The sequence below is a fragment of the Kryptolebias marmoratus genome, linkage group LG10, assembly GCF_001649575.2.
Source record: "Kryptolebias marmoratus isolate JLee-2015 linkage group LG10, ASM164957v2, whole genome shotgun sequence".
Classification (NCBI taxonomy): Eukaryota; Metazoa; Chordata; class Actinopteri; order Cyprinodontiformes; family Rivulidae; genus Kryptolebias; species Kryptolebias marmoratus.
This window is the reverse complement of record NC_051439.1, coordinates 16,471,812-16,492,576: the sequence shown is the minus strand read 5'-3', so window position 1 is coordinate 16,492,576 and position 20,765 is coordinate 16,471,812. Positions and strand designations below refer to the sequence as shown.

Sequence of the window (20,765 nt, the reverse complement as noted above, 5' to 3'; positions counted from 1 at the left end):
AACCGTATTACATACTGTGTTCTAGTAAGTTACTCATTTCAAGTGCTGAAAGCAAAACTAGACTTACTTCCAGAGTTCACAGAAATGTGTTTTTAAATTTGTTGGTTCTTTTTTTAGTGAAAAAATTATCACATGGGATGTTTTTGACTCAAAGTTTTTAACCGGACTTTCTTTTAATTTGATTTTGTTTTAGGTTACGTTCATGCAAATAAAAATGTCAAAAGATTGACATATTTGAGGCACGACTATAACTCAGCTGCTCACATGTTAGTTAAAGAGAGTGGAACTAAAGGCACATTGGAGACTGCAGTGTCTTAATCTCCTCTCCACAGGGTAAAAGTGTCCAGCTGTTTTCACTAAGGTCTCCAAAGCCTCATCTTTGCGGCTGTGCCCTGTAAATTAAAAGCTTACACACCTCTTAATAGTGATGGTGCAACACACACACACAGCAAATAGGAGATTGGGTTTTGCACCTGTGTCTGTTTTGCTTTTGGTTATCAACATTGTATCACAACTTGTACATGCAAACTGTTATTTATACCTCCAATGGCTTGCAGATGCCTGAATTGTGTTTTTATGCAGTACTGAAAAATACTCCCTGATAGATTTGTTTTTGTCTACCAGGAAAAGCTTCCATTTGCTGAAGAAAAACTCTAAACTTTTAAGGGAGCTGAAGAACTTGGACTCCAGGCAGTGGTAAGGTTTTATTTTATGTTGTGTCCAGTAAAAATTAGGTCTTATATTAGGTTTGTCCGAGATACCTATGAACACACAATTGCCTGTAATTCAGTGCCCCTTTCTGTCATCAAACAGCTTTCTGACATACCTGTTTGAGTCTAGGTGAAAGCTTCTTCAAACAGCATATGATTCCTCTCTTCTAACCCCATCATTTTCCCCATGCCTGCCCCTGCTAACCACAACCCCTGAAAATCTCTTACTCTTGTTGTCCTTCTATTACTTTGTCTCTCTTCTCCTAATCAATAAGCACTTCCCACACTGCTGATGACAAGAGCCTATTAAAGAATTGCCCTTAGAATTGAACTTTATTCTTTCAGACAGACTTGGCTGAACAATAACAATCTGTGCACAAGCATGCAAAGTGCCCAAAACCTACCCCGGCACAATGTACTGCCATGGCAACAAGGAAGATAGATGGGGAGACTTTGCTGCCTTCTTTTTTCTAAAAATCATGTTAAAGCTGTAGAAATAGTGAAGAAAATTAGCAAATAGGTGTGTTTTTTATTCCTCTCTTCTGATTTTATTCAACAGCTTAATTACACTTAAGCACTCAGTTTATCTTGATTTGGCAGATGTGGGGGGTTGAATCTTTGGATTCTCATGTCAAAGGAATTTAATTAAAAAAGGCTAAAGCAATGTCAGTCATTTCAAGTTCTGTCACATTTGTTCAATTAGCTTCTGACTTTTATTTATTGTGCTTTGTTTTTGTTTTTACACTTTGTGTTTTATTTTGTAGTCGTGAAACACACAAGATTGCTGTATTCTACATTGGAGAAGGCCAAGAAGACAAGTGCTCCATTTTGTCTAACACTGCAGGCAGCCAGGCCTTTGAAGACTTTGTATCTGGACTGGGATGGGAGGTGCAAATAACCATACCTTTTTAATCAGCTGGCACTTTATCCTCAGCCTAAACATAACTATGCAGATTTATCCTCGGAATACACTTAATTGTACAAACTGTATCCTTCAGGTGGACCTGGCCACACACTGTGGCTTTATGGGGGGTCTCCAGAGGAATGGCAGCACAGGTCTAACAGCTCCTTACTATGCTACCTCCACTGTGGAAGTTATTTTCCACGTATCCACACGTATGCCGTCTGATTCGGATGATAGCCTTACCAAAAAGGTAAAAAGTTATGTTTGTGTTTATTATCTTGTCTCACTTGTCTTTAACATTTAAGTTTTCATTATGTCTGAAATGTATTACATACCTTAATGCTTCGCATTTAAAGAGTACAGTGTAGATGCATCTTTACACATTTGATGCGGTGAAATGGCTACACAGCCATGCCTGCCCCAAGCAATGTATTGTGTAGCCTTCAGCTCTGTGTTAAGCTGTGATCAGGAGGTGTGACTCCAGAGTACGGGCATTGATTAGTGACCCTGGTCAGGAAGGCCTGAGGAGTAGAGAATCGCAGGCGCGTGAGTGAAGAGAGGGCATGTGCCGCTGTGGTAATGACTATGATTCTGCCAGCTCTTGCCCCCCTCCCTATGTGCTGTGACCAGGGCCTGGATTCAGCCATTAGCTCTCCCTGCTAGGGCAGGCGCCGGCCGGATGCCGGCAGGATCCTTTTATCCAATTCCTGCTGCCGCCACAGGAGCAATCGATTGGGTTCTGCAGTGGGATTCTGAGCTCTAGTGCAGCAGTAGCAGTTAGCACGAAGAAATGAGCCGCAAGGCCCCTGCTCGCACTGCCAATCTTCTCATACAATACCCTGCTGGGAAGGGAAATTCATCAGGCTCTCCTTATATCCAACCACTGAACTGCCCTCAACAGACTTTTTCCCTCTCCATTTAAAAAAAAAAGTACTCTTCTCATTCCAAACCCATCCTCAAGCCACTCTTAAACCCACAAAATTTAGTCTGTGGAAATAGTTTGACTGAACTTAACCAGAGTGAGGCGCTGGAGGGTGTCCCTGCACAGGGCAGAGTGAGGTGCCACGCCACTTTCATATATTTCACCAGAAACTTCTGTAATTGCTCAGACTCACCTTACTCAGATCCCCACACCAGCCACAAGTCCGACAAAAAATTGTCAGGCTGGTTTCTGGCGCAAATGCTTTACAAAAAGACAGGAGGGAAAAGACAGGAGAAATGGTATGAAGAATTGGAATGAGAAGCCGGCTTTGTCTTTGTCTAAGTAGGATGTTTCTCTGTCAATTTAAAAATAACACTTAGTCCAGCAGTCACCCACTTTACCGCCTGTAACCATAGAAGCATTCTGTGGGGGAGCGATGGATGGGGTAGCTCTTGCTGAGCAGACTGCCTGTTTGAAGACGATGAAAGGGGGGAAAAAAAATAACTAACCCCAAAAAGAAAAGGGGGAAAACCATGAATTCCTGAATCCAATTTTGGGTTTCAGGGCAGTGCAAGCTGCAGCAGTAGCAGCTGGCTTCGGTAATGGGGTTATAGAAGCGACCTGCAGGGTTGGGGGTCAGGCCATGTAGACTTATGTGCATGTGTGTGAAAGAGAGGGAGATAGACGGGTGCCTTAGCTATCACACTCACCCTCAGGCACTACAGCTTAACTGGGCTGCTGCAGGTTGTTTTTATAAGGAGCCTCTTTTGTTCTGGAGTCCTCTGGTTTTTTGTTTCCGTGTGTGTGAAGCCCACTGGTTGGATGGGAGGTCAAAGAGGGATAATTGGACAAGAGCCTTTGACTTGAATCACATTTTATTAAAGAAGTCTCAAACATTTGAATGTGATTAACAAGGGGGTAAATAGATTTGTGCAGAAGATGATTGACTCAAGCATAAGCATCCTCATTAAACTTGTCATTCAGCTCATCCAAATGCTAATATCTTAACCCAAATTAACATCCCAGTGTTAATTGTCTGCTGCAAATGCATATTCAACATTTTCTCTGAAATTGTCCCAGTGACTGACCTGGTTGGTACCTGCTGATCCTTGGACAGACAGACTGAACTGGCGAGCTTCAATAATCAGCGTGCCGTGGATTTGTTTAAGATTACCGTATTACCATAATTAAGGGCTTATAATAGAATGTGCTAATTGCATTTTTTGTTGGCGAGGGCATGTTTCTTAATGGCTCATTAGTCCAACAGAACATTGGCAGATGTTTTCTTCTGAGTAGAGGCTCACTTTTCAGTGTCCATGATACCCCAGAAATTTGAAAGGGTGCTTGTTCAACATCACTGGACTACCAGCTAATAGGTGATCTTCACTTGCCAAAGAATATAATGTAGCTGTGTTTATTTATTTGCTTTTGGGAAGGGTAACTCTGTTTACCTTTTATAATCTAGCATCAGTCTATTTCCTGTCATTTAGGCACGTCTTCTTGTCCTGTCCAGTTTCATTTGTGTTTATGAATATAGTGGAAATTGGAAGCAATTTAAACTCTGATGGGGTACAGTTAATTGGATTTGAATTACTTTTAAAATGCTCAATTTTGTCTATTTTGTGTTTGCTATTTGAATTTGTAATGAAAAAAAAAACCTATAAAAAGAGTGCAAATAGGGACTTAGACGCTTGTGTAAGCAGGTGTTTTCAGACCGAGTTTTTGGATTTATCTGTGAGCGGCCACCTTGTTCTTGCACCTGGTGATGAAATCAAGTTCACTTTTTGAGACACCTTTACTAACAATATTTTTTCTTATTATTTTTTATTTTATTATTCAAGTCTCTGAAGCCTAAGTTAACTCCTCAGTCCTCGAGAGGTGATAAAGATTTAAAGGGCAGCTTTGATAAAGCCTGTTTGGTGCTATAATCCACCTAAATTTGTCTTCCTGTCTTCATCACTATAACAGTGAAAACAACATGCACTTGCAAGGTCCTTCATTAGGACGATTTTGTTTGTTTGGCAGCTGCGTCACCTGGGCAATGATGAGGTGCACATTGTGTGGTCTGAGCACACCAGGGACTACCGACGTGGCATCATTCCAACTGACTTTGGAGACGTGCTCATTATCATCTACCCAATGAAGAACCACATGTATTTCATCCAGATCATGAAGAAACCTCAGGTAAATCCACAGAGACCGTCATTTTGTTAGGACTAAATATTTTTCATGACAGACAACTTGATTTGTCACTATAAAGAACAAAGAATTAGTAATAGTTTGTAATAATCCCTTTTTTTCAGTTCTTTCCAAGTCATGTTTTGAACTGACCCAAGTTTTTAAAACGCCTCCTCACAGAAACAAACACTGAAAATCACTGGCCAGTTGAAGCTAGTTAAAACAGCAGTTTATGTTTACTCCCTATTTTTGTAAGGTCAACTTATATTTATGGTTTATTCAGTTACAAATGAAAAATTGGCATTTTCATGTTTGGGCTTGGACAAAAAAAAGAACATTAAGAATTCTTATTTTCTAGTTGATATCCAAAATATGAGAGAAGAGCAGTATTAGATGTTATATTTCTAAAGATAAAAAATGTTAGAATTTCCCATTTTCAAGGTATGATGAATGCATCACGATATAAACTTCAAGTTAGTGGAGATATTAAAAAGGCTGAATTCTTCCCAAAGCAAACAGCTCTTTCACCAAACAGTTTTGAGAAATGACCACAAAAACCGGTCCTTTGTTATGCTGCCTCTGGTCATTCATAAATCACCGATGGAGCCGGCCATGTCCTGCATAGACATGAGCTTTCAGAAATGAAGGAAGCATCGTGGAACCAAAAGAGGCGTGGAGCAGAACTCAGCTGTGTTGACGTAAAGCACAACGCATTAAATGTGTGATAGACGTCTCCCTCGTATTGTTTAAACATTACAAATTAACTCAGTGTTAGGGACCCTATTTCTTTAAACTAAATGCAAAGTTAATGTGCCTCATCATCAATCTTTCCTCAATCCCACAACCAGGTGGTCGCACAGACCATATGTCATCACTTTGTCACATTATTGATCCGCAAAGCCGGCTTACCTACCTGGCTTCATGGTAAAAAGCGCATCAGTTGTGGGTAAGCTGCAGCCCCCCTCGCTGCCTCAGTCCATTCAGAAATTACTCCGAGGCAGCCAGAAGGTGTCTAAATCTCAGCTTGAAGTGTTTTGTGATAAAACTTCCTGAGACAGAGTTGCAGTTTTCTGTAATCAGAGTCTGTAATCACTATAGAAACTGGAATTCGCTATTTCAACAGTTAAGTTAGATTTTTTCTAATGATCGCTGTATTCAAACCAGAGGAGGTCTTGCTCTTGCACATGCTGATTCATAGATATGGCTTTTTGAGGCACTTAGTAGAAAGAGTCTCCAGCAACTCCAATTATGCTTTTCCTACAGTGACTTGTTAAATTGTATACCATGATAAACAGAAATATTTCCAGCTGCATGCAGACAGTACGGTGTTATGTTATTATCTTGTTGTGTTTATATTCCTTCGCCCTTGTTTTTGGCTCACACGTCTCTGTGAATTTTATAGAATATTTCAGCTTTGTGTTTTGTCTGAAGGCTCTCAGTTCTCCCACACCCTTCACTCCCCACTCCAGTGGTGCATTATTACCCACACTGTGGGTATGTGCTCTCAGAGATGTTTACTGCCCTTTGTTGGTTAGCTTTCATCTTGGTTACTCCGTAGCGCTGCACTCAATGTGTGGCTTCCCAGAGGACATGGAAATTTATAAACTTTTAAGGCCTGTGATGACAGGCTTTAGAAGTTCAAATATATTTGCAGTATTTGCATACTTTCTGCATGAGTCACATTAAAGTAATTCAGTAACATTATTTATGTCTAGATTTATTAATTACTGCACCAATTTATTATCGTCCATTTAGATCAGAGAAATAGGTCAAATTATGTTTTGTTTTTTTTCTAAAGCTAATATTTAAACCCAACAAGTCAGTATATTCATATTTTTTTGCATGTTTATCACAGGAGTAGGATGACTTACACAGTAATGAATAAAGACAATTTTAAAAAATTGCAGAAATATTTGTTTGTTTGAAGGAAGTTCAGAAGTCAAATTCACAAAAAAGTGCTGAAACGCTGCAGAGCCAAATTCAACGGACAGAGAAGTTACCATGATAATGCCCCTTCAATGCAAGTCATTCAACCTGCAAATTACATCCTCTACTCAGAACTTTTATCTTTTAATTTTCCTGTTATTTATTTTGGTGTCATACCAGTTTTCTACCATTAATTCAAGTTTAATATCTTGAAAAAAAGTTGTAATTATTGTTTGATTTGACTCGAGACAAATTAAACTCTTTATACTACCAAGTTAAAATCAGCAGAAACCCTTTGACATTCACGTCAACTTCCAGGTCAATGACTATTGAGCTGCAGTGATTAAGGGCCCCCTTCCAATATGCATGAACAGACGCGTGTACCCACACACACTCGCAGTTGCTAAAATTCATATTGCTCCTTTGTATTTGTTCAGCAGCTCAATATGAGGGCATTGTATAGCATTGATTGTCATTTTAATTTCATTTACCTAACATTGATTCACATTAGATATGTGTAGTTGTCGTGCAAAGTTGGGTGAAATTCAATTTCAACTTGAACCCTTGCCCTAAACAGATGGAGCAACCGTTTGGAAGAAAAGGACATGAAGAGTTTTAATCAACCTCGTGTTTAATTTAAACTATTACATGTAACAATCTAATGTGAATTACTTTTAAATTTATGCTTTTTATGTCTAATTTTGTTTTTCTTTGCTAATGCTCATGTTTTTTTCCCTTTAAACTTTTTTTAGGTTCCTTTCTTTGGGCCTCTATTTAATGGCGCCATTGTCACTGGGACACTGTTGCCAAGCTTGGTTCGAGCAACTTGTATCAATGCCAGCAGAGCTGTCAAGTCCCGGCTGACTCTCTACCAGAGCTTGTATCCTTTACACCTCCAAACGTCTGCTTTATTTCTTCTTCTCTATCCCATGTAAGGACACCCCTTCATGGGAAAGCAATGATTTAAAAAGGTAAGAGACTGATTATTTTAAGTCTTATACGAAGAAGATTATGAGCATACATTTGACCGTATTTTCATGATGATTCCAGTTGATGCAAAACTTCACTCAACCTACATTTATTGCGAGGCCAAGAACCCTTCTGGGTAAATTCATTGAGACATGTGGTGTTCATGTCATGTTAGTCTATGTACACAGCTGAGTGCTGACAGTGATCTTTATGAGCTACCTGATTTACATATAACTATTAGGCTGGGGCTGTTTCACAGCCTGAAGCAAAATGGGAGGTTGCAGGGCTGTTTTGGGTTTGAACACAGATAATGTGTCATCATCTATCACTACCATTTTATGGAAGAAAAAGAGAGCCAAAATAAAAGCACCATGAGCAAATACATGTAAGTGCAGACAGACACACACACACACACACTCGCTCGCATCCCTCCACCCATCCAACAGTGTGCCGTTAAGAGCCTGACTCCAGCTGTAGTTGTCAGTTGGTTTAAAGAGAGTGTAATTACCAGTGGAGATGAATTAGCATGTGAATGCCAGCAGCATGGAGTTGGGGGGTGAAATTTGGGGGCAGAATCGGGATGGCCCCTTGAGGGAGAAACCTGATCTCCCTTAACGCCCAGCTCCTCCTCGGACAGCATGTACAGCACCGCCTCACCAGAACCACGCTGTCCCTCTGGCAGTTGCTATAGAAACCTCCCTCAAGGAGGCATCATTTAGACAGAAATGTGGAATCTGTTGGTTTTAAGATATTGACATTTTCTAAACTTGTTTTAAAAGTATTATGAAGTCCATTTTTCATACTCATGTGTCTTTTGAAATCGTACTGCAACGCACACTGTGTGGCCTGTGTGTAAGTATGCATCCGTCTGTATGTGTTTCACAATGCATCACATCGTCTGCCCCCCACCCCCCACCCAATACCAGGCTGTGTCTGTGTGTCCCTTGGGGCATCCTGAGTGACAGATGTCTGTTACCCAACGCCAAGTGAATTAGCCCAGTGTGACTCTCAGTGCCAGAGCTGGAGGGGGGGCGCGCTGCTTGCCTGTGTGAACCGTGGGGGGTGGGGGGTATTGGAGAGAGGGGTGAGGAACAGGCCTATGCTGGGCCACAAAGCTTCACCTGGCATTCCTTAGCAGAGAAGCAGTCGGCACCGTCAGGCTTCCAGGCCTCACGCAGCACTCCAAGCGAGGAGATGAATGAGTGCGCCAGGCAAAACATTCTGCCAGTATCAGTATCTGCATGTGTGCTGGTGGCATTGTTTAAACCAAATCTAAACGCAAAATGTTTTGTGTCGTGTTAAAGTTGGAAATCATGGTTTTTGTTTAATTATTTTATTTATTCTTAATCTATCTACGGATATCTTGAGCGGCAGATTGTGCAGTACTGTCATGAACTTTACACAAAATGTTGTCTTGAGTCACTCTATTAGATGCTTTGATCACTGGATTTGTCGTTGCGTTAGTCTGGCTTTTTTGCGCTTTTCTGTCTCCAGACTTTTTTTTTTGCCTCTGAGGATATGCACCTCTTTATCTTTCACAGGTTGGAACAATGACCCACCCTCTTTTTTTCCCAGGAAGTGTGTTTTTGTGCAAGACGAAAATCCTCATCCTTAGTTTACCCCTTCACAATACCTTAACAATCCACAGCCCGCTCTCTGCCTGTGAGGCCACTCTCCAAGGTAATTAGAGAATATTTCTTCAAAGAGAAGCTATATGACCCCTGTGTGTCCAGATAAAAGGCCAGTGTGGCTCTACAGCCCCCTCTCTCGCTCCGTCACAAGGCTCGAGAGGACTCCAGCAGTCTGCTGCTACGCTCACAGAATCTCTCAAGCTAATAGGATTTGATATTGAAAAATATCCACCAGCAACATTGTAGGAAAATACACACAGATGGGTAACAATGTTTTTCAGATGGCTACCACCCCTTTATGTTTTTCCCCATTATGTTCTATCCCTTTCTTCCCTCACTGATTTGTTAAATCTGAGCATTTAGATATACTTTCTTTAATCATCTGCAGCCCTCTAAGTCACTTTGGGACTCGTATTTTGTCAGTTTCCTCTATCAGACCACAACATTGGCTTCATACTATAAGACAGCAGAAGCCTTTAACAAACAACTCATAATACATCATTTATTATTTATGTGTGCCTGATAGAAAAGGCAGCTGGTCTGGCATTGTGGTTCAAGCATTTTGTCCACAACTTTCTGCTCTTCATGGTGGCATTGTCAACATTTATAACCTCTAAATTTTCAGTCCAAAAATACATTATACTTAAATTAAATCAGTTATTTTTTATTAATTTGTTTTAAGCATATTTGCGTTAGTGAATATCATTTTGTACTTCTTTTGATTGTGCATATCACTCCACTGCCAAAATGTACAGCATATTGTCATGAAAGAAATGAGTTTTTGTGTCACCTGAACCCAGACTGCCACAGGAAACGTTTGCTGTCTGATTCTATTTACTATATGAAGGTCCTTCATACTGTCACTATAGAATAATGTCCTCATTCAGAAGCTGGGATTTATTTATTTCTTCAACAAGCACTTGAGTTTGATGTGTCCTCCATCACTTTTTGCGATAGGGCTATTGTTAAAGGTAAAAATGGTCCTCTGTGTGTATGTGTGTGTTTGAGTGATGGCAAGTTGCTAATAGGTGAGACAATGCAAAACTGACCTTGATTCAGAGACATAGCCTCCCTACTGGACAGAATCAATAGCTTTTGCACACTGCCCCAAGTCCCCATCCTTTCCTCTGACACACAAGTAAACACACGTACACACACACACACACACACACAGATCCATCTCCAGGCAGCGATCAATAACCATAATCTGTTTCTGTCCATCGCCAGTCATGCGAGCCAGGCTTTTAGGTGGTGTGTGTGTGTGTGTGTGTTGTGGCAGAAAGAGGAGAGGAAGGTTTGATTCTTTTCATTGGAACCCAGAAAGCTGTTGAAGTCTGTCACGTTTCCGCCACCTGAGCGTATCTGCTCTTCCCCAGATGTACATAATTTTGAAGATGTAAAGAGAAAATCATAAAGTAAAATATATTCTGAATGCACTCCTTTGTGTGTGTTGCTGCTGCGTCCCCAGACTCCCATCATAATTATTACGATCTCTGCATTGATGCATTGATGCATTGATGGTGACATATTCTCACACCCCTCTGGAGCAAGTTATTGTCCCATTCTCAGCCTGTCTTTGTCTGACCAGAACCTTTCCTTTTGTATACTGTAAAATTCTTCACCTAGCAGAGATGAAAGTGCGCCTGTATGCATGATAGGGTGTCATGAATAGGATCTGCCATGTTAGTGTTGTCTCACATGAATTATTTAGCATCTTTGATAGGTCTAATTTGCCAGCTGTTGTGCCATAACTGTCAGCAGTCTCATAGATAATACTCAGCAGTCTATATCACTATGGAGCACAGTGCTTGACTGGGCACAGTGCGACACCAAGCAAGTCATTATATTCAAGATTCATGGAGCTGATGTGAGTTTAACTAGCCAACTTCCTGCTCATTGGAACCAAGGCTAGCCAACAGAAAGTAATTTGTAAAGTACTGTAGTATGTGTAGAGCACATCCTTAGACTCATCAGGATTTATTGGATAATATATGTGTGTGAGTTATTGTTTAGTAAGTATGTAGTAGGGGGTGAAGTTGGGGGGCTATTTCTGTGTTGAAGTGTCCCTGGCTTAGAGTTGGCAGGGCTAGTTTGGGCGGAGGCTGGCATTGGCTTTGATAGGGTGGTTGAGAGTTTATGCATTATTTGAGGGGCTACTAATAGGAGGGGTCTCTCTCTCTTTCCCCCTCTGAATGTTTTAACCTAATCCCATTATCAGTGTAGCGCACTGCCTCCCATCTCTTACCCTCCTTATCCCTGCCCCCCTCCCACCCCTCTCTCCAGCTGACCAGCTGTTCCTGCCGGGACTCACGACAATGTCCGATGTGTTCAGATCACTGAGTACCCCCCCCGCCCAACACACACACACACACACACACATACACACACTCCCACTTTGCTTCCAATGCGCACACACACACATACACAGATGAACAGAGCGCAGACCATGCACAACCAAAGCAATTGCCAAGCCCATTGCTGGAGCGTAGAAAGGCCTAGAAGGAGGAGGGTGTTAGTTTGGGTTGAGGGGGGGTAGCTTTGGGTGTGTGTAGGGGGCAAGCACAGGCCTGTCAAACCAAGAGCCCTGACTCAGGAGGCAGCCCAGCTCGGATGGCATATGGCGTCTAGCTTCATACAACATGCAAAAGTATTCTCTCCCCTCATACTCCCCCCTCTCCTTGTCTCCCTCTCCTGCTGCTAATGCAAAATGACTCATAGCATTACTCTTTTTTTTTTTTTCTTTTTTGGCCCCCTCCACCTCTCTGCATTAGTTCCTCCTCCTCTTGCCACCCAGCCTCTAACAAAAGGCGTCCACTGCATGGCACCCACACCCTGAAAAGCCCCGGAGGCCCAGCCCAGCCTGCACTCTGGGGTCTGAGCTTCATGGGGCCCGCCCCTTTTAAACACAGGTAGAGCCCGCATGGAACCAGACGGCCAACAGCAGGGTCCCAGAGCCCTGCCTGGGGAAGCACACACACACTGCTGGTGTCAAACTGTTGTGTCTGTTGGTGTATTTCAGTTTTTGTGTGGTGAAAAATGAGTACACCTTTTTTTTTATTATTTTAATGTTTTACATAAAAGGTTAAAATAAAAACTATTGTCCTCACCACACAAAAAATTTTAATTACGATGAATGAGCAAGATATTACATATTACACCACGCCTTTATTTATTTTACAAAAATTAAGCCAAAAATGCACAAGCATTATCTGTAAAACTCAGTTCAGTCCTACTGCATCTAAAGAATAATGGGGATAAGTTGCAGTCAGATGCTGCTTACAAATGCACTTAATCAGCCAATGATGAGTTTGTGATTTTTATGAAATAAGAAGTGTTTTTTTGCAGTTTGTTGTTCTGTTTGTTTTCTTCTGGAGAGCCCACCATTCCACAGTAGAAAAGACTATTTGCAAGTGAAAAACATTCACTACTGTTGTCAGTCTTTTCAGGAGTTAATATCCAGGCAGGTTCACCCTGAGGTCAGGCCATGCAATGATTAGAGTAATTAAAAACAAGTCTCTTTAGGCTTCAGCTAGAATGTTAGATGTTGAAATACACAGCTCTGGAACAAATTAAGACACCACTGCTATTTTTTTCTGATATCAGCATTTCTACATGTATGACAGCTATCCAGTATTTATTGAATTTGAACACAAGCACACCTCAACCAAATGTTATTTAACAAGTAAAAGTATAAAAATCACTGTTGTGGTCATCATTAACCTCTTGCAATAGGACCAAGTAGATGGCAAAAACAAGAAAAAAAGTCATCAGAATTAAAAAATAACTATTGAGAGTTGAAAAGAAAAGCTTTGAATGAGAAAAAAAGGTTCAGTTTTGGTTTTATTAGCAGAAGGATACACCGAGCATCAGGTTTTCAATGCGACTTCAGGTGTGGATGAAGGACCATCAGATCAAGACCCTGTCATGACCAGCCCAATCTGCAGACCTGAACCCCTTTAGAAACCTCTGGAATGTGATCAAGAGGATGGAAGGTCACAAGCCATTAAACATAGCTGAGCTTATTAGGTTTTTGCACCAGGAGTGGCAAAAAGTCACTCAACAGCAATGTGAAAGACTGGTGGAGAGCATGCAAAGACATATGAAAGCTGGGATTAAAAATCAAGAATATTGCTCCAAATATTTATTTCTGATTTTATCCTAAGTTAAAATATTAGTTGGAAATGTATAAATGTTTTGCTTTTCTAGAAAGAAAAAACATTTTTTGTTTGTTTGTTTTATTATATGCAGTTTGGATTTAATTGAGCACATAAACCTATGAATGATGAGGTTTTTTAGCTCACTAATATTTATGGACAAGTGCATTTAACAAAATTGGATATTCACACTTAATCAATACAATAAAATACTTTTTTTTCCTCAAATACTAAGTGTTCTTCCACAATAAAAATATAATGCTATCCATAAATATTCTTAGCCAAGATACCACAATGCCAGAGTTCCCACTAGATGCAACATGGTCCAGCAAGATTAGGGTGTTGTTGCTGTTTCCAGCTCAAGTGTAAAAACCTGTCTGTCCGCTTCAAGCGATTAGCATCCAGCTAGCCATTCCATCTGTTACCCCTAGCCCTGTTTAATTAATGAACTTTCTTTTTCCACCCCACAGCCAGCGAGTGGAGCACTAAAGCAAAAGCTGTTAGCCCTCTCAGGTTATCGTGTTATCCCCCACTCCACAGCCTCCCAACTCGGAGCATTCTCATTGATTAGTTATGTTTTGTTTTCCCCTCTTTTGTCTCAGGGTTCTTGAAGGGAGGGTTAATGAGCGTTCCTGGCAGGCAGCGGTGCTTGGAATCTGGGGATAAATGGGAATAATTTTGTTGTTTTTTTGTGATAGACTTGGCAAAGATGTGAAGCCTCGTGCCACCATGTGTGTTTGTGTATTTGTGAAAAATAATGTGTGTTTGTTTGGATGTGTGTGGATGGCTTTGAGGTGTGGTATATAGCATTTTAACCCTGCTGGTCCATTATTATTCTTTGGAAACAGGGAATTTGGAACACTAACAGTTGAGTGTGTCACTATTCATCCCCAAGCCATCTCTGTTAAACTCTTCTTCTGTCCTCTTGTTACCAGCAAGTAGTCTCTCTTGTTTTTATGTCCTTTTTTTCCTTCCTTGTCTCTTACTACAAGGCAGTGAACAGCTCGTTGTCCAGCTAAAGCTGCCCTCTTTTGTTTGTGCGGCCCTTTTTATCCTTGTGCTAATCGCCATGGTCGTGTGCCTGAGTTGGACCCCATATTTCACGCTCAGCTCTCCTTTGTTTGACACCCCACCCCTGATAAGAATCCCAATTCTAGGGCCTCTCTGATATTGAAATCCAGCAGCGGAGTAGAAAGAGCCTTCAATCATCCATTATCTGTGCTCCAATGATTACTATTCAATCTCCCAGGATCCAGTCTCCTCATCAGTGGCCCCAGAGCTGAGGCCATCCCCTGAAAGAACCCACATCCCTTGCTGCCTGTGTCATATTCAAGCATATCCATAGATATTTCTGATGCTGTCTTGAGGCAGCCTCACATTGAATGCTGCTGGGAAATGTCAGTGAAATGTCACTCATCGTACTCTGTTGGAATCTCTCGGTCTCTGATGTAGCCATGTTTTTTTTGAGAACTCTTTTTATCACGTTGTTATATCTTTATTCCTAAATGGCTATTTAATCTTTAGTTCTTTTTTTTCCTTTTCACACATTTGAGTTGTTCTTTTTTCATGAAACTGAATTGCTTTTAATGTTGCAGACCTAATTGGCTGTGTTAAGAAGGAATTAGTTGATTATTTATAAGTTCCACATTAATGCCTCTTTACATACTTCAAAGGCACTGTCTGCTTCTCCGCTGGCCTGTGGCTATTGTTTTTCTTTCAGAGGATGTCCTTGTCCCTTCCAGCATTTGCATTTTTGCACTAAATGGAATTTTCTGCATTGACTGACAAGCAAGCCAAACAAAGCAATTACAAAAACAAAACATTAAGTGTGCATCGCTGTGCATTGTCTGCCTCTTCTTACAGAAAACAGCCTTTGATGTGTTAATACTGATAGTCTGTCTTTTATGGTCAAGTGGTGGCTGCAGCTGAAAGAGAAACGGTGAATCTTCCGATGTCTCTTCACTGCAGTGGGTTGTAGTAATACAGAGTTTGATGTCAAAAGAGAAAGCATTTGTTTGTTGAAGTGGCACCTACACATCTTCTAGTAATGTGGCTTTTTTTCCTTAAAGTCAGACTTTTTGTCATATATAACAGTACTGAAAATAACATTTCCCCAACAAATGGCTGATATCAGTTTTCACTTATTTTGCCTAAATATATTTTTATTTGGTTAAATATTAAAAGCTCTACTTAATTATCTAATGTTTTAGATTTAGATAAACAACAACTCTCACTACCTTTGTTTAATGTAGCGTGCACATCTTCATTAGTTATGTATAGCTTCTAATTACTATTGATGATATTCTAGCTGATTTGGGTACAAATCTATAGCTTTTGTTATTCTAATGATTGTTATTTATCCTCAGATCTCCAAGCCAGGGGGCTTTGGAATGGCGTTTTTCTTGCAGGCAAATATAGTCGGGGCTGCTCCAGCTACACCCACTTGTTTTTGTATCAGCCCACTGACAAAATCTAGTTTCACTCCCCCCACATCATCACCCGTCTGCGTGTATGTATAGTACTTCCCGCTCCTCCATCTGTTTTTGTCCACCCATGAAAAGGTCCTTTATAAGCTGCAGGATACACAGTTAACGTGCTGTAAACTACATTTTATCCAATCAAGACGGTCCACCAACCTTAGCCTGTGAATCCAAGGACCCTAACCCCTCCCCCAAGTCCATTTCGATTATGTTGGTTCTCTGTCAGAGATCTTCAGTTGAACAAGTTTTATAACATTGTCTCCATAGTCTATTTTCACTATAAAAGCATCAGATCTGAATGGGGCTTCCATGCTTGCCCGCTGGATGATGGCAGGCTCCTGATTAACCCTGGAGTGACTAGCTAATGTCATTGAAGGAGGGCCACCTGGCTGTGAGACTGTACAGTCAGCTGCCACTGAAGGGCCAGAATAGGAGACGACCAGGTGTTGGGCTCCAGCCCCCCTAATTGTTGCCATGTAATAGCCTGCTTGACTGCACAATATAGCCCAAGGGCGAGGATTAGGGAAAAGCTGTTGCCAACACAGAAGTCTATTTTCTTCTTTGCCCAAGTGTGTGAGTTTCTTTCTGTGTGCATGCTTCTGTGTGTATACATATATACATCTCCCTCCACTGTCTTTCTCATTCATTGAAATACAGACAATGAGAAGTCTTGGTTCCCATTCCTGCTTGTGTTCCAGCTCTAGATACAGACACCTCTATAAACTTTCAGGTTGTAAAGTTTTATCTCTAAGAAATGACCTGACTCTTCTTCTTAAGAATTATTTGCATCACATACTTTATCTTAACTAACCCTCTTTGTTCTTTACATTTATCAGAGATGTGATCATATGTAACATTGCACTAATCATTATCATTCTCTCTAAATGCCTGTCATTTTGCACAAGGCCAAGCAGCCTAATTGGCACAATAGACCTTTCAATGATTGGGCAGTGGAGGAGCAAAAGATTTTATGTCGAACATGTCTCGGCTGGGAAGTAGAGATGCTTGGCATTAATGCATTGCAGTTATTCTGTTGCACATGCCACAAGCATCATTAAAATTGCAAAAGCTTCTGCTCATTTTGTTTTAATATTTCATCAGTGCTTGTCTGAGTAATGTTATCGTAGGGTTAAAATCAGAGTCATTTGGTGTGACCCATAGTTGGCACACTTCTCTTGTAATTTAACTGCCTGGCCCCTTTTTTCTATATGTGTCAAATAGATTTTAGAACTTCAAAAGTACCTTAATTGCCATCGTGTTTTGCAATGAGCGCGGGAGGCCAGAAACTGAGTGGGGGTTAGTAGCCTGTTAATAATTGCTATAATATAGATTTAATCTAAAGACACAGGAAAGAAGAGGCGAAACGCCTCACCAGTATTTAGATGGATTTTAATCACTGTCTAGGTTCAGCATGCCCTTCCGTGTTTCATCTGTGACTTTTTATTAAAAGTTCAAATTGAGATCAGATAGATGCTGTTGTTCGCTGACTCGACTCTAAACAAGTCAAATGTCAGGAACTAAAGAAAAAAAATGACACATTCACCTCAGATAGCTCATATCATACCCACCTTTGTCCTGACCTAATAATGTTTCCAGAAAGCTCAGACGTTCATGTCACTCTGGTGATCGTCACTGACAAAAGAGACCTTCAGAGAGAACTCTCACCCAGCCACTCACAGGACTGTATCTGTTAATCTTCATCCCTATCAGCCTTTTGTAGCTCATCTTATTATGACTTTCTGTTAAAAGACAGTGAAGGCCGGTGTGACTGTCTGGCCATAATGGGTCTGTGTTTGATTAATCATGTTGATCCTTTGTGTTTCACATCTAAGGCTGCTGTATTAGGACTCATCAATGGAAGCCAGAGTCCTTTGAAAAAGAGATTGGTTACAGACTTAGCTCGTCTGAATGTATAAGACCAGTCTTCTTCGATAGTAGCCATGTTGTGTTAAACTTATGATGTCACCATGAATCTTTTGCTTATCTTGTCTGTGGTGTATGACAATGATGTGTTGCTTTACCATTTATATTCTTTGAAGCCCCAACAATCAGGTAATAACACTGACCTCTGTGTAGGTGCTGTTTTTATGATTTGTTGTTGAGTAGAAATCAATTTTTAGTGTCCCTGAGAGAAACAAGCTGCTAGGGACTTAAGAAAATGGGTGACTACTTTTTCCAGTCAGCTCATAAATAACCCGGTCATGCCAGCTCGCAGACATCAGATTTTGCCTGTAGCTGTGGCCAAACTGTGTGAAATCACTGATGGGCAGTGATGATGTCACAGGTTAGGAGTGATGTCACAGCCATAACTCCGCATCTTGCTGTCTGAATGCCAGATGGACGGTGGAGAGGTGCGGAGGTTGAAGCTTAGAAAGCTCTTGCTGTGGGAAACTTACCCCTCAGGAGGTGTCATTAACCTGGGATTACTGTTTGACCCGACTCCTTTGGGGCTCCAGAGCTCCAGTGTTCTGGACCCACTAATTAGACTACTTGTTAAAACTTTCTGAAAGCAGCTATTCCTCTAGAGCATCCGCTGTTGTCTAAGTCTATGCTCGCCAAGAAAATGGACACACAAACACCTCCATTCATCATAATGCATTTGTGACACATTCAGACATTTTCTGTACTACTGCTACAGCTGTCTACACCATAAAAAAGCTGTTTAATGAGACACCAAGGTTTGAGTAGCTGCTATATAAAATGGAAGTGAGACACACACATACACACCATACCCTACTTGCTGGTTTCTGTCATACATGCTCGCACTTTATCCATCTCAATCTGTTGTTCCTTCCCACTCTGCCATTATTCCTGCAGCCAGCTTTATTGCCACATTCACTCTCTGCCCGTGTCTGTCTTTCTCCCTGTGTCTCTCCATCTAAATTTCTCTGTCTTCTGCCCGTAATCACCTCACACCTCTGAGGGCCTCTGCTGAGACGAGCTTCACACCTCAGCCCTCGCTGTGACAACAGGTACCGCTGGCACTCACTGCTCGGCCTCTCTCCAATCAACACCTGCTCTGCTTTATCTCTTTTTCTTTCCTTCCTCTTTTCCATCTTCACCCCTCCCTTCTTTGTGTCTCCACCTTCTTTCTCCATAGTGATATCCCTTGTTCTTATGGCTCTAGTGTAATTTAATCTCTTTCCCCTTTCCTATGCCTTTCACCATTTTTTTCTCCCACTTATCTTTTTTCAGCATTAAATAACAGGTAATACATATCTAATTCATTTTTTCATACCAAACCTTTCTGAGATGGCACTGCAATCCCCTGCTGATTTATATCTACTGTCATCTGCATTTATTACTTTGGCCCACAGTCTAATAACGACTAACAAGTTGTTTCGAGGTGGGTAATTTTTTAAAATCTTGACACATTTTGCTGAAGACTGAAGACTTCAGTTTCTTATGTATTCCTACAATTTTTTAGCCACAAATAATAATTTGACACGGGTTGACATGGGTTCCAATGCCCTTCAAGAAAAAATCACATCTGCCTTTTTTTTACCCATGTTTGCACTGGACCCTCTATATAACCAAGCACCCCACGCCCCAAATCTATTCCTCTTAACAGGCCAATTATGTGACTGCTTGGAGTCAATAGTACTGTGAGCTACTCCGGAGCTCCTCTCCTAACCAAGGTCAAGCTGATTGGCCCAGGTTAATGGGCAGAATGTAGGACTGAGAGAGAAGGGGGTCAAGCACCTAGCGGCACCCTCCACCTCATCTCTCAACTGTCCCTCTTCACTACAAGAGCCCCTTTTTCCTAGCAGCGCTTTGACAAACAGCATTAACCTTGGCTGCTGCCATGGAGTCCAGAGGGCCATTGGAGTGGCTTTGTCCGCATGCATGAGTCAATTTTATTGCTGTGGAATATTTTTGAAAACGTATTTTGATGAAATCCTAAAAATAGAAGATTAGTTCAGTTATGCGAGCTTGATTTAAACATGGATTATACCCTTATTTTGTTGTGTTTTGAAATTCTGTGTCAGACCAAGGTTCCTTCAGAGACAATGTTTCTAAAGTTAATGGCCTGTAAAAAAATATTTAAAAAAAAAAAAAAAAAAAAAAAAAAAAAAAAAGGCGGATGTGCTATTAGAGATTTCTTGCCTGAAGCAATATCTTAGATTTAGGATTGATCTTAAGCCTTTATTGCTTTTGGCCCTGTTCATTTTCTTCATCTCCATGTCCTCTCTATTATGAAAATTTCCTAATTAAGCAAAAAACAGTTTAGCTTCAGGGGGTGCACTATTTAAAACTCAGCATGATTAAGGCATCTTTAACAAAAAGGGAAAGAAGCTGTCCTGTTCCCTGCCCCCATCAACTTAGTTCTGTTAAAAAGAGGGCTAAACTAGTGAAATGTCAGCATGGGGCATCTAAAATCTAAAATCCAACTAATGCTCCCTGATCTTATCTGGCTTTTCACCCCATCCTTTGTCTTTTACACAGATTAACTCTTTGTGTCTTAATCATTTATTTTATTTGAGTAATCCATACATAATTATTATTATGGTTTTTAATGTTTATATGAATAAAGCACATAACAGTGACTCAGTCTTGGATTTTTATAGGGCTGCTCAATTACATTAAAGAAACTAATAGGAAATAGATGTCCCCTCTTTGATCTAAAGTCTGTTTTCTCAGATTAAATGATGGGTCATGGTTCAAAATCATAGTATTTCCTCCATTACATATGCTCAATAAAGACTAGCCTTCAATGTAATTAGGCCCGAGCAGCGACAGCGCTGCGAAGGCCTATTGTATTTCGTGGAATTAGGCCCGAGCAGCGACAGCGCTGCGAAGGCCTATTGTATTTCGTGGATTTCTTCATTATTATTAGGCCCGAGCAGCGACAGCGCTGCGAAGGCCTATTGTATTTCGTGGAATTCTTATT

General features: G+C 40.9%; 1 protein-coding gene across 6 annotated transcripts in view; it reads left to right on the top strand.

Annotated features, from left to right (window-relative positions):
* The window catches only part of ralgapa2 (Ral GTPase activating protein catalytic subunit alpha 2), an 85,671-nt gene that overhangs the window by 49,167 nt on the left and 15,739 nt on the right, over positions 1 to 20,765 (top strand). For all 6 annotated transcript variants that reach the window (XM_037977781.1, XM_037977780.1, XM_025004998.2 and 3 more), the window contains 5 exons: positions 625 to 696; positions 1,475 to 1,598; positions 1,709 to 1,864; positions 4,562 to 4,720; positions 7,393 to 7,520. In XM_037977781.1, the coding sequence (XP_037833709.1) occupies positions 625 to 696; positions 1,475 to 1,598; positions 1,709 to 1,864; positions 4,562 to 4,720; positions 7,393 to 7,520 (639 nt within the window). The remainder of the gene's footprint in view (positions 1 to 624; positions 697 to 1,474; positions 1,599 to 1,708; positions 1,865 to 4,561; positions 4,721 to 7,392; positions 7,521 to 20,765) is intronic.